Source organism: Sturnira hondurensis, unplaced genomic scaffold (genome assembly GCF_014824575.4).
Source record: "Sturnira hondurensis isolate 20B ecotype Veracruz unplaced genomic scaffold, ASM1482457v3 Scaffold0001020, whole genome shotgun sequence".
Classification (NCBI taxonomy): Eukaryota; Metazoa; Chordata; class Mammalia; order Chiroptera; family Phyllostomidae; genus Sturnira; species Sturnira hondurensis.
Genome location: NW_028073651.1, coordinates 1,686,097 through 1,699,150, shown reverse-complemented (window position 1 = coordinate 1,699,150; position 13,054 = coordinate 1,686,097). Strand labels below are relative to the sequence as shown.

Sequence of the window (13,054 nt, the reverse complement as noted above, 5' to 3'; positions counted from 1 at the left end):
CTTTTTTAATAGGCAATTTTTAAAAAACGTTTTCTTTCTTTTTTTTAAGATTTTTAGTTTATTTTTAGAGTGAGGGGAAGGGAAGGGAAAAGAAAGGGAGAGAAACATCAATGTGTGAGAGATGCATTGATTGGTTGCCTCTCGCACACCCCCAACTGAGGACCTGACCTGCAACCTAGGCATGTGCCCTGACTGGGAATCCACCTGGTGACCTTTCAGTGCTCAGGCTGGCATTCAACCCACTGGGTCACACCAGCCAGGGTGACAGGGTGTTACTTTGGAGGCAAGGTCATAAAAGACTTTGCATCTTCTGCCTTGCCCTTCCTCGGATCACTCACTGTGAGGGAAACAGCCGCCACATGAGGACACTTACATGTCCTTGGGCAGTGGCAGCCCTGGTGAGGAGCGGAGGCCTTCCAATAGCCTGCGTTCATCAGCCAGCCGTCTGAGTGGGAGCAACTGCATGAGAGACTCTAAGCTAGAACCACCTGGCAAAGCCGCTCCCAAATTCCTGCCCCACAGGAACTGTGTAAGGTAAAAAATGCCAACTGTTGTTTGCTAAGTAGCTTTTCTACTTGCGTAATATCTTGAACTATGTCCCCCGAGTGCTGTCTGGGGTGGGGATAATGTCTGTCTTGCTGTTCATTCACTTATCGAGTAAATACTTCTGGAACGCCAGACCGGTGCCAGGCACTAGGCTAAGCACTGGAGATCAGGGCTGGGACTAATGTGAAGCAAGCAAGGTGTCCAGAGAACAAACTTCAAGGAAGTGCTCACTTTTAGGCTCCTGCGAGGGCTCGACCAGCACCTAAGTGTGAGTGCCTTTTAAAATTTCCCACCCTGGGCACTTTATTTACCTCACCCTGGTCCCAGCCCTGCTGGAGGCCGAGTAGGCAGAAATGATCGCCCTCCTTTTTGCCATTGGAATTATTCAATAGTTTTGTGTTGGTTCTTCTGCCAACACTACATTTCACATTTACATTGTTCTAGAAAATGCTTTTTTTATTAGGGCAAGTCTCCCCCCAGTATCAACAGTAATAGCTTTGTGAGGTGCTTCTATGTACCATATCATATTCTAGGTGATGTGGATGCCGTTAACAGACAGCATTGCTACCCTCAACAACTCACCACTTAATGGGAGATCTAGAGCGCGCACACGCGTGCACACACACCAAATGAAACCATTACCAGTTGTAATAAAGCGTATAAAAATTAAACTAATGGGCCCTGGCTGGTGTGATTCAGTGGATTGAGCACCGCCCTAGGAACCAAAGGGTCACTGGTTCGATTCCCAGTCAGGGCACGTGCCTGGGTTTGCAGGTCAGGTCCCTCATGGGGGCGTGCACAAAAAGCAACCACACATCGATGTATTTCTCTTTCTCCCTCCCTTCTCACCTGTCTAAAAAAATAAATTAAATCTTTAAAAAAATTAAACTAACTGCTTGTCTACAGAATTCGGGGGAGAGGGGAGAGAAACTTTGTGTGTAGGGTCCTCTAAACAGTCTGTAGAGATGGCATTTACACTAACAGAAGAAAAGTCAGATTTAGAATGAAAGGGAGAAGGCCTTCTAAGTAATAGCAAGCACAAAGTAAAGGTACCAGGAGGGAAAGCCCTTGGCATATTCGAGTAGCTTAAAGAAGGCAGTGTTCCTCTGGACAGGAAGTAAGAAGACTGTCACTACACGATGTATGTTAACGATGAACTTTATGATGTTAACAAATAGTTATTGAGCACTTACTATGTATCAAGCACTGTGGTTAGGACTTTCAAAACTTACCAAAGCTTTTGAACGATCATACCGAGGTGATACTTTGATCTCTCCTATTTTACAGAGGCATTGAAAGAAGTTGCTGACCCCCAAATCACACAACTAGGAAATGCAAGGGCAGGCTTTGCACACAATTCTACCTTCCAAATTCACGCTCTTAAACTATTGTCAGTCTTCCACAGGGAAACACTCATCGTATTTTAAACAAAGTACTGGGTGAGCACGGAAAAGCAGTAACAGTTCTAGCTCCTTACTACCCTCTCCACGTCCCGCAGCTTTTTAGTTAAAACTACGATTCCCAGCATGCCCTTTTCACCTTGGAGATGGGGCTAGTAGAACTACACTTCCCAGAATGCAATGTTCACCTTGCTGGCTCCCACGCATTTCGGGAATGGTAGTCCTCCAAAGAGACGCGTACCCTCCACCCCACCATCCCACACCACAAATCGTAGTAGGCATTTCCGCGCAGTGGGAATCGGACAGTCGCACATCACGTAGGGAAGAAGGACCGTCTTTTTATCCCGGCTTGTTATCCGAAGCCCAAACCTATTTTTGAACTATAATTCCCAGCGGGCTGTGCGTGAGAGGACAAGAGGGTTTTTCTGCCGGAAGTCCGCTCTAGCCCTGGATCTCCCCCCAACTGCTATCAAAGCCGGAGCCGCCCAGTCGCCGAGGGACCGGGGCTGCTGGGGTCCAGACGGGGGTCGCCATGGTAACGGGGGAGCGCACAAGTTGGGGACTAGAGAAGGGTGGGTCCACGTGGAAAAAGGAGGTTCGGTCGGGTACTGACAAGTGCCCCCGTCGCAGTGCGATGGTCTGGGCCGGGCGCGGGCTCTCGGCTTTGGGGCAGATCAAAGGCCGGGAACCGGAGAATTGAGCGATTATTCTAGGCGCGGGGGTACTTTGGGGTTCTAAAGGTTAGGGGTCGTTGGAGATCAGGTGGCAAGGGGAGAGGGCTGTGCGAGTGGGTGACGTTGGAGGTGATCGGGGGCGTTTTGAAACTGGGAGGCAATGTCTCGGAGGTAGGAAAAAACGAATTGGAGGTGGAGAAGGCGATTCCCAAGAAGAAGGCTCTCTGGGAGTGTGTAAGGAGCGTGGAAGAAGAATGAGAGGAGTCGCCGACCGCGGGACAGAAGAGAAGGGGTCTCTAGAGGCGGGAAGCTGGCATTGCAGGCGAAGAGGGAGTGTTTATACGGGCGGGATACTGCTGATGAGAGACTGGGGGGAAGTAGACCAGTAGGGATGGGTCTTTAGAATCGGGGAAACGGCTGCAAGGGGATGAAGGCTTGGAAGTAGGGAATGGATAATAGAAATGAATGGGGTGCAATGTAACAGGTCTTTCAATGGGGGGAGATGAGTTGGGGGATCGGAGTGGGCCTAGAAGTGAAAGATGGATGGGGCTTTTGGAGCACGGACTGGGCGTTGGACTTGGCACCCGATCCCCGGGATGGAGCTTTGGATCATAAGAAAGGATTCTTTCGGCAGGGAGCTGGGAAAAGAGATGAATGCGGGTGGGTGTCAGAACAGCTCTCCCTCAACTGTGTAGGGGGTTGCATCTAGCTCTCCTTTCCGAGTGCCCCGTGTATCTCCCAGCTCTGTGTGTCAAGCCACAGCCTGCCTGGTGTGGATCCACCCCACCCCCACCCATGCCCATTTCCTTTCTGCTCCGACCCCTGCCCTGCTAGGAAGTGGTTTTCTCTGGCTCAGCAGAAGGGGTTCTTGGAAGGAGAATGTAACATCCTGTTCCCAGCCTGCTTGATTGGTTAGGCAAGGGGGGGAGAGTATGTGGAGAATGAGGCCCAGGAAAGAGAGTGGACTCTCCTGAAAGGGTAGAGGCCCCCACATCGCAGGGCAAGGGGGTTCAGAGCAAAGTCCTTGGGCTCCCAGCTCTGCTTGTTGGCTCTGAGACTCTTATGGCTGAGCTTTGATTTCTTTATCTATAAAAAGGGCATAAGCATGCTTGCCTCAAGTAGAGCTGGGCCTAAAGGCAGACTTCCTGGCTGGGTGAACTTGGGCCATGGTTTTCTCAGTCAAATGATGAATTACAATACTACCGAGAACTAATACTTACATTTCACTTAGTCTGTGCTGGTCACTGTACTATGCCCCTTATGTTTATTAACCTGTGCAACAGCCTTATAAGGGAGGGACCCTCATTATGTCCATTCTACAGAAGGGGAAACTAAGGCCCAGAGAAGTTAAGTGACTTGCCCATGGACACACAGTGAGCAATGTCAGGATTCACTCAGACTCTAGAGTTTGTGTTCTTAGCCATTTGGTCACATGCACCTCGGTCATAATCATAGTTAATTTTGTCGAGTGCTCAGTGTAATAGGCACCCTGCTTAGCACTTGTTCAGTTTTCATAGTAGCCCTGTGACAATTGACCTGGCATTTCAGAATCCAAAAACTCACAAGATTTCTAGCCATCAATGATGGTGATCATGGCTGACCCAGAATTCATAATCTGAGCCAGGCACTGTTCTGGGTACTTCTCATAGATTGTTCACTCCTCCTCACACCCTCCTGTGGCCCTATGTGCTAGGTGAGTAAATTAGCAAATAGTGAAGCAGTTAAGACACTTAAGAAGTGGCAGATGTTTTGGCAAATAGCTTAGCAGTTCCTGAAAAAGTTTAGTAGGACCCAGCAATTCCACTCCTTGGTATCTCTCCAAGAGAAATGAAAACTTAGGCCCTGGCTGGTGTAGCTCAGTGGGTTGAGCGCGGGCCTGCGAACCAGACAATCGCGGTTCGATTCCCAGTCAGGGCACATGCCTGGGTTGCAGGCCAGTTCCCAGTGGGGAACTCACGAAAGGCAACAATACATTGATATTTCTATCCCTCTCTCCTTCCCTTCCCCTCTAAAGATAAATAAATAAAGTCTAAAAAAAAAAAGAGAGAAATTAAAACTTAGGTCCACATAAAAACTTGTACATGAATGCCCATAGCAGCATTATTTGTAACCACCAGAAAGTAGAACCAACCCAAATGTCCACCCACGGATGGATGGACAAACAGAATGAGGTCTGGCCATAATGCGGGATGCTATTCAGCTGCAGAAAGGAATGAAGTGCTGGTCCACGCTGCAACATGGGTGCATTTTGGGAACATCGTGCTGAGTGGGAGAAGCCAGACGCAGGTCACACACTGTATGATTCCACTTACAGGAAACGTCCAGAACAGGCAAATGCATGGAGACAGAAAGACTAGATGTCGCCGAGGGCCGAGCAGGGACAGTGACTGCTAATGGGTGGGGATAGTGGCGATTTTGGCACAGTTGTATCAATATACTAAAAACCTTAAACTGTATACATTTTCTGTGTCTTTATGGTACGTGAATTATATTTCAATTTTTTAATTAATTAATTTTTAAAAGATTTTATTTATTTATTTATCTTTAGAGGGGAAGGAGAGAGGGAGAGAAACATCGATGCATGGTTGCCTTTCGTGTGTCCCCTGCTGGGAGTTGGCCTGCAGGGAACCAGCCTGCAACCAAGGCATGTGCCCTGACTGGGAATCGAACCGCGATCCTCTGGTTCGCAGGCCTGCGCTCAATCCACTGAGCTACGCCAGCCAGGGCCTCTATTTCGATTTTTATAAGAACTTGGCATTGCCAGGACTTCTACCAAAGAAGTCTGAAACTCCAACATTTACTGAATGCCTGCTATGTGCCTGCCACTGAACTATCTTTATTAACTTATTTAACCTGCACAGCATCCTGATCAGATAGGTCTTCTAAGGAAACTTGTTTGGTCAGGTCGGCAAATGGATGCCTAGGGAGGCAGATTTTTTGTCCAAGATCAGGCAGGCAAGGGGTGGTGGAGCCTCAGAGTCAGGGCCCTGGAGTTCCGAGTTGGCTCCCCTGTGAGAGAGAAATCACTCTACGGGGTGTGGGAGGGACCCAGGTCGGGAACTCGGGGCCTGGCCGGCCTGGCTGGGCCATGGGGGGAAGGCAGGCAGCAGAGAGGTGTGGACCTTTCTCCCTGGTGGGGATGGGTGGGGCTGGTGGGCGTGTGTAGCACTGGTCCTTCCTCCCTGCCTCTCACTTCCTCCTCCTTTCCCTGCCCCCCAGATCCGCTTCATCCTCATCCAGAACAGGGCAGGCAAGACGCGCCTGGCCAAGTGGTACATGCAGTTTGATGATGATGAGAAACAGAAGCTGATCGAGGAGGTGCACGCTGTGGTCACTGTCCGAGATGCCAAGCACACCAATTTTGTGGAGGTGACGGACCCCCCCCACCCCCATGCTCCATGCCACCCTGTCCCCTTTCACCCCTCCTGTCCAGCCTCTGCATGCAGCATCCCCTCAGACCTCCTTCCTTCCCAGATTCATTCATTCATTCATTCATTCATTTACCCAAGATGCTCTTGGCTCACAGTCTCCCTTTTTTATGGTACTTTGCATTGTGAAAATTTTCAGACATGCAGATCAGTACAGTGAGGGAGAAGTTGACTGAGGATTCATGGCCCCACTACCCAGATTTAATCAGTATTAATATTTTGCCTTTTCTCTTTCTGGGGGGCTAAAGAATTTGAGGGGTGCCTTTTATTCGTTTATTTGTTTTTTCATTACTTTTAGAGAGAGAGAAAGGGAGAGAGGAAGAGAGATAAAGAGAAACATCACCTGGTTGCCTTTTCGTACCTGACCCAACCAGGGATTGAATCCACAACCTGGGTGTGTGCCCTGACTGGGAATCGAACCTGTGACACTTTGGTCTATGGGATGATGCTCCAACCAACTGAGCCACACTGGTCAGGGCTTTTAGGTGCCTTTTAAAAAGTCACTATAAACTGTTCAAACTCCCAAAACTATAGAGAATACTATAACAAACCATCCCTTACAGTAGCATTGGAAATTAAGTTATAGTCAACATGATTTCAGGTTGCATCTTAGAAAATAAAGACCTTTCCTTACATTGCCACAGTATTTTTTTTAAAAATCCTGCCCTGGCTGTTATGGATCAGTGGATTGAGTGCCAGCCTGCGAACTAAAGGGTCACTGGTTTGATTCCCAGTCAGGGCACATGCCTGGGTTGCGGGCCAGGTGCTCAGTAGGGGGTGTGTGAGACGAAACCACACATTGATGTTTCTTCTCCTCTCTTTCTCCCTCTCTTCGCTTCTTTCTACAAATAAATAAAATCTTAAAAAAAAATTTAAATCCTCACCTGAAGATACGTTTATTGATTTCAGAGAGAAGAAGGGAGAGAGAGAGAGAGAGAGAGGGAGAGAGAAACGTTGATCGGTTGCCTCCCATATACACCTGGACTGGGGATGGAACCCACAACCTAGGTGTGTGCCCTGACCGGGAGTCAGACCTGCACATTTTTGGTGCATGGGATGACACTCCAACCAACTGAGCCACCTGGCCAGGGCACATTGCCACGACATTATTAGCAGCCCTGATAAAATTCATCATACTTCCTTAATATTCCTCTGTCACCCACTGAATATGTAAATTTCCCTGACATTGTCCATGCTGATTGCTCAGAGCCAGTCGGGGTCTCACCGTGCTTTGGTTGCTGTCTCTTTGGTCTCTTCATTGAGAAATCCCCACCTTTCATTCCCCTGGTGTTAGCCCGTTTAAGACCCCAGGCTGGTTGAGTGTCCTGAAGAATCCAACAGATGCTTATTGAGAACCTGCTGTGTGCCAGGTGCTGTTCTGGGAGCTGGGGAGACTGCCGCAAACGTAACAGACACAGCCGAGCCCCGCCCTCAGAGAGCAGCTGGTGAAGACACAGGGAGTCAGGCCAGGATAGGGGCCTGGGTGCTGACGCAGAAGCTGTGGGGGGTGGAAGCGCTGGGGTATGTGCCCTGGGGTTGGAATGCAGCTTTGAATGGCCTGATCAGAAAATCCTCATTGAAGAGGTGACATCTGAGCCAAGACCTGAAGGACTGAAGGGGTAAAAAGATATGAGACCTGAGAGAGGAACATCCCAAGCCCAGGCAAGTGCCAAGGCCCTGGGGCAGGAACACACCGGGGCATGCCTGGAATGGCACGAAGGCCGGTGGCCTGTCAGAGGAGGAGTGAGGGGCGGGGAGGAGGTGGGGACAGAAAGACACCCGGGGCAGATGGCACAGGGCCTCGTGGGCTGTGGGAGGGCTCGGGCTCTGCCTCTGAGTGAGGTTTTGAGCTGCAGAGGGACTCGGACCTACTTGGGGATCCCTCTGCAGGGGGCAGAAGGAACAGGCCACGGCTGTGGTCCAGGTGACAGACGCTGGTGACTGGAACTGGGGCGGAAGCTGTGGGGGTGGCGAGAAGACCTGAAGGGAGAGCCAAGGGCTCAATGTGGAGTATGAGAGAGAGCAGGGCCACCGACAGGACGGCACTGTCATTTTCCGAGACAGGACAGGCTTTGGAGAGAGCAGGTGGAGGTGGAGACCAAGCGTGAGGTGTCTGTCTGTCCCCACACCAGTGGAGATACCCAGGAGGGAGCAGCAAGACTCACCAGGGCAATGAGGATAGACAGAGGTGGGCAGAGATGGGGAGAGGCCACAGCTGGAGGCAGGAGAGGAGGAGGGAAGCAGCCGAGGGGAAGATATGTCCAGGAGGAGGACAGGGACTGGCCCCTGGTGGCTGCCAGTGGAGGTCCCTGGTGGCCTTGCTGAGAGCAGTGTGGCCGCAGGAGAGGGGGAGCAGGGGTGTCGGGGGCGCCCACTCCGGCACCCTGATGCCAGTGCTGTGCAGGGAAGCCAGGGATGGGCCTCTGAGGGACAGGGGGCGCTCCTGGAGGCCCGAATAGGGAGGAGCGGCCCGAGAGGCCTGCTGGTCAGAATGACACCAGGGGCCTAAGCTTCAGATCCCAGTTCCCTCCCGATCCAGACCACGTATTCCTTTGTTCATCTGTGCATTTATTTACAACCATTCCTTATGTGCCTCCTCTGCGGCCAGCCCTGTGCTCAGCTCGCAGTGGGGACTGAGACAGCCCGGTAAGGGACACAGACCTGTGTCCAGACAGTGCCAGCCTAGAGTGGGCAGGGCTAGGATGGAGCAGCCTGGCAGGAGGAGGGCACCTGACCCAGCGGGGGATCAGGGAGGGCTTCCTGGAGGAGGAGATACAGTGGGGAATGAGAATTGGCCCCTCCCCCAATAAACTGGGGCATATCAAGAGGGGGAGACATTAAATAACGTCTCTCTTATAAGACTGAGGTCAGGGCAGGCTTCCGGGAGGAGGAGATTTGTGAGGGGAAACAAAGGGACAAATAGCCAGCCAGAAGGCCCAGCCATCCAAACTTTCTTCCTCTTGTTTATTCATTAGTGCACGCGTCTCGGCACCTGTGTGAGTTCCCTGTCCCTGCTGTAACAAACCACCACAAATTTAGCAGCATAAAATGACATGAATTAGTCATTCCTGAGGTCCGGTGTCCGAAATGCGTGAGCAGGGCCAGCTCCCAAAGGCTCCAGGGCAGAAGGTGCCCCCTCACCTTGTCGGCCGCCTGGGCTCCTCAGAGCCAGAAGCGTAGCATCTTCAAGTCTCTCTCTTGACTCACCTCTCCTGCCTTCCTCGTTCCCACGTAGGGACCCTTGTGATCACATGAGGCCCATTCAGAACATCCAGGGTCCTTTCCCCACCTCAAGATCCTTAGCTTAACCTCACCTGCAAAGTCCCTTTCGCCACATGACATCACAGGAAAGTTCACGGACGCCTAGGATTAGGATGTGGATATCCCTGAACATGGGGGCACGGGGACGTTATTCTGTCCCCTGAAGCACCTATGTCCAGGTACTTCGATGTGCAGGGCAATGCTGGGTAGTGCTGGGGACACTGGTGACAGCCCCAGCCTTCCCTCTTGGGCCTCACTGTCCATGGAGAGACAGACCTGCCTCCGGACAGGGACTGCTGGAGCGCTCAGGGCTGGGACAGGGCCCTGGTGGCCGGAGGTCTCTCCCCGCAGGCAGAGATCTATCTGAGTTGGCAGCAGGAGACGTGGGGGCGTAGGGCCGGCCTCTGAGCAGCCCGGAGACTGAATCGCAGGTGGAGGATGGAGCCAGCAGGGTGTCAGCAGGAGACGGAGTAACTCGGGAAGAAGAGTACTGCGCAGGGTCCAAGCCTGCCCAGGGCACGCTACGAAGACAAGGGCATGCTGCGAAGACGAGGGCACGCTGCTAAGACAGGCAGCTGGGAACATTGCCAGATGAAGCTTTGCTGCCCTGGCCCACCCTGTTGAACCCTCTCCCCAGAGCAGGAGTCTTCAACCACGTGATCACAATCTGTATCTGTTAAGAAAGAAACAGTCCTGACCACTGTGGCTCAGTGGACTGGGCATCGTCCCGCAGATGAAAGGTCGCTGGTTCAATTCCTGGTCAGGGGTCAGGGCACGCCTGGGTTGTGGGCCAGGTCCCAGGTCAGGGGGCGTGCGAGTGGCAACCAATGGGTGTATCTCACACCTGGGTGTTTCTCTCCCTCTCTTTCTTCCTCCCCTCTCTTCTTCCAAATAAATAAAATCTTTTTTTAAAGCAGCGTATACACCCCTATGCATGCTCATTAATCCATGTATTGTGTGCAGGCATCACGATGCTGATGTTAGAAATGAGCAAAAGGATAAGCTGGGAAAGAATAAGTGCAGGAATGCTGTCGGCCCTCGCGGTTGCCGCCAGGTGGCGCCACAGCCCCGCCTGACCAGCTACTGCAGTCTGCAGGCCTCGGCCAGCCCTGTGTGCTCTGAGGTCCAGTGTGCCCGCCTGTGTCTGTATCTGCCCATCTTCCGATCTGCTCCCGGGCACGCCAAATCAGAGTCCGCGTCCCTATCCACGGGTGCTGGTGCTTGGGTTGTGTGTGTGTTACTGCAGACATGTTGTATTACAGCTCAGTTAAGGATGAGTCTGGGAGGGTCTTGGTCACAGGCGGTGACTTTGCTGTCCAGCACTGAGTCTGCCCCGTGATCGATGCTCAGGCAGCATTTGTGGAATGAATGGAGGAATAACTTAGTTCCCAGCTCAGGTATTTGACTCTCTGCAGAGGCAGTAGGGAGCCACGAGAAGGTGGGACGGGTGCTGTGGGGCACACCATACGCCCCCTTGGTTCTGAGCTTTTGTAGCAGCTGTTCCCTCTGCCTGGGACATTCCTGCCCGTTCATTCCTGCTCATCCTCTGCATTCTCAGGTCAGGCGCCTCCTCTTCCAGGAAGCCCCCCCCCCGAACCACCAGGCTCAGTTAGTGGCCCCCTCTTCCAGGCTCCCACAACCCAGCCCTACCCTCTCTGGGGTTGTCTGGGGACTGTCTCACCACTGGACTTTGAGCCCCAGGAAGAGAGGGCCCAGCCTGTCTCCGGCATCATGTGTCCCCAGCACAGGGCCAGACACAGAGCAGGGCCTCAGGAACCACGAGAGGAATGAAGAACTGAGTGTTCTGGCCCGACTCTGCCTGGCTCACTGGGTCCTGGGCACACCCTGTCCCTGACGGCCCCTCTGCCCCGCAGTTCCGGAACTTCAAGATCATTTACCGACGCTACGCGGGCCTCTACTTCTGCATCTGCGTGGACGTCAACGACAACAACCTGGCCTACCTGGAGGCCATCCACAACTTTGTGGAGGTGCGTGGGCAGCCTGCCTGGGGCTGCCTCTGGTGCTGGGAAGCAGCTCTCGCCCCCCTCGCAGCCTGCATGGACCCGCCCCTCCCCTCGGCAGCGGGCCAGCTGTCCCTCTACCTGCCTCACTGTCTCTCTCCTTGTTCCCAGGCCAGCCCACTCTTGTCTTTCTGCCACTGTCTGTCTCCATCCCTGCCCCTTTCTGCCCAGGCATCTCTGTTTTCGTCTTTCTCCCCCTACCTCAGTCTCTGTCTTCTTTGCCACCTTTTTCTATCCCTTCTGATCTTAGTGCTCGTTTCTCTCTCTGTTTCTCACCACCTCTGTCTCGGTCTCCCCCTCTCTCCCCGCTTGGTCTCCCTCTTTTCCCGCCATCCCTGTCCTATGGCCTCTGCTCCCGTCTCTGTGTGTGTCCCTCCCTCTGCCCCCTTCTCACCACCTCTGTCTTCCTCTCCCAGGTCTTAAATGAATATTTCCACAATGTCTGTGAACTGGACCTGGTGTTCAACTTCTATAAGGTAGGCCCCGGGGAAGACGGGGCTGACGGGGCTGTGGGTGCCACAGGCAGGGGAGGGAGGGTGCCGCCTCCGGGGTGGCCCCTGGGCTTCTGATGGTGCCCCTTGCCTGGCTCTGGGCCTCGGAGCCCCCGGGCTGGGGGACAGGGTCCCTCACACCAGGTCTCCCCACACCTCCCTTCTCTCAGGTTTACACGGTCGTGGACGAGATGTTCCTGGCCGGCGAGATCCGCGAGACCAGCCAGACGAAGGTGCTGAAGCAGCTCCTGATGCTGCAGTCGCTGGAGTGAGGGCGGCGTGGTCCCTCGCCCCGGCCTCCCCGTCTCGCCTGCCTGCTCGCTCCCCCGTCCCAGGCCTGGGGCCCACCCCAGCAGCCCCCTCCCACAGCTGCCCAGGAGGAAGGCACCCAGCTGGGTCTGGGCCACAAGGGAGGAGACTGCACCCCACTGCCTCTGGGCCCAGGCTGGGGGTGAAGGCCCCCTTGCGTGTGTCGAGTAACTGTGCCGTTGTCGTGTGACGCTGTGAATGTGCGTGCGTGGAGCCCCCAATAAACCTGTGGTCCCCACCCGGCCTGGCGTCCGTCTTCCAGGGGAGCCACGGATGCTCAGGACTGCCCGACATCGGTGCGGCACTGAGTCAGACAACAAACACTCCTCACTGTGCTGATGAGACCCGTTCACGCCTGCTCCTGCCCACAGAGGGCCCCCAAGACTGGCAGACAGGTTTAGAAACCCAGCACTCGCCACTAAAATAATAATGTTCGTAGCTAACACCTCAGAGCACTGATGAGTCTTGACCTGCTTCCTCCTCATAAAGAATGGGGAAGGGATGGTTAGCATCCCCAGGTTCAAAGACCCGCCCAAGGTCACTGAGCCACATTGGTTCTGAGCTAGTTGGCAGCCCAGGCGGGTGGCCCTAGCATGCCGTTTTGTTTTGTTTTTTGTTTTTGTGGGATTTTTTTTTAACCACTAGCCTGGATGGTGGTTGCGAGGGCAGGCACTGAGCCTCCTGTTCAGTGGCCCCCAGCAAAGGCACTGGTGGCACCCGTGGTGGGACGGCTCTTCACTGGAGGGACTGTCCCAGGCATGGCCAGGCCGTCAGCCCTCTGGCCCCTGTGATGAGAAGACACCCCTGGCGTGTGTCTGGTGCCCTCTGGTGGCAGTGCTCCCTCCCCCACGCCCAACAAGACCTGAGTGATGGCTGCTGGCCCCACCCCTGACCATGCCTGGCGCCCTTGGGAGGCAGAGCACA

General features: G+C 53.5%; 1 protein-coding gene across 1 annotated transcript; it reads left to right on the top strand.

Moving 5' to 3' along the window:
• The first annotated feature begins 2,356 nt into the window (after window positions 1–2,356).
• Window positions 2,357–12,372, top strand: AP2S1 (adaptor related protein complex 2 subunit sigma 1). Its single transcript, XM_037059254.1, has 5 exons — window positions 2,357–2,481; window positions 5,840–5,989; window positions 11,184–11,297; window positions 11,747–11,806; window positions 11,992–12,372. Exons 1-5 carry the CDS (start codon window positions 2,479–2,481, stop codon window positions 12,091–12,093), a joined length of 429 nt encoding a protein of 142 aa, XP_036915149.1. The 5' UTR covers window positions 2,357–2,478; the 3' UTR covers window positions 12,094–12,372.
• Window positions 12,373–13,054: the final 682 nt, after the last annotated feature.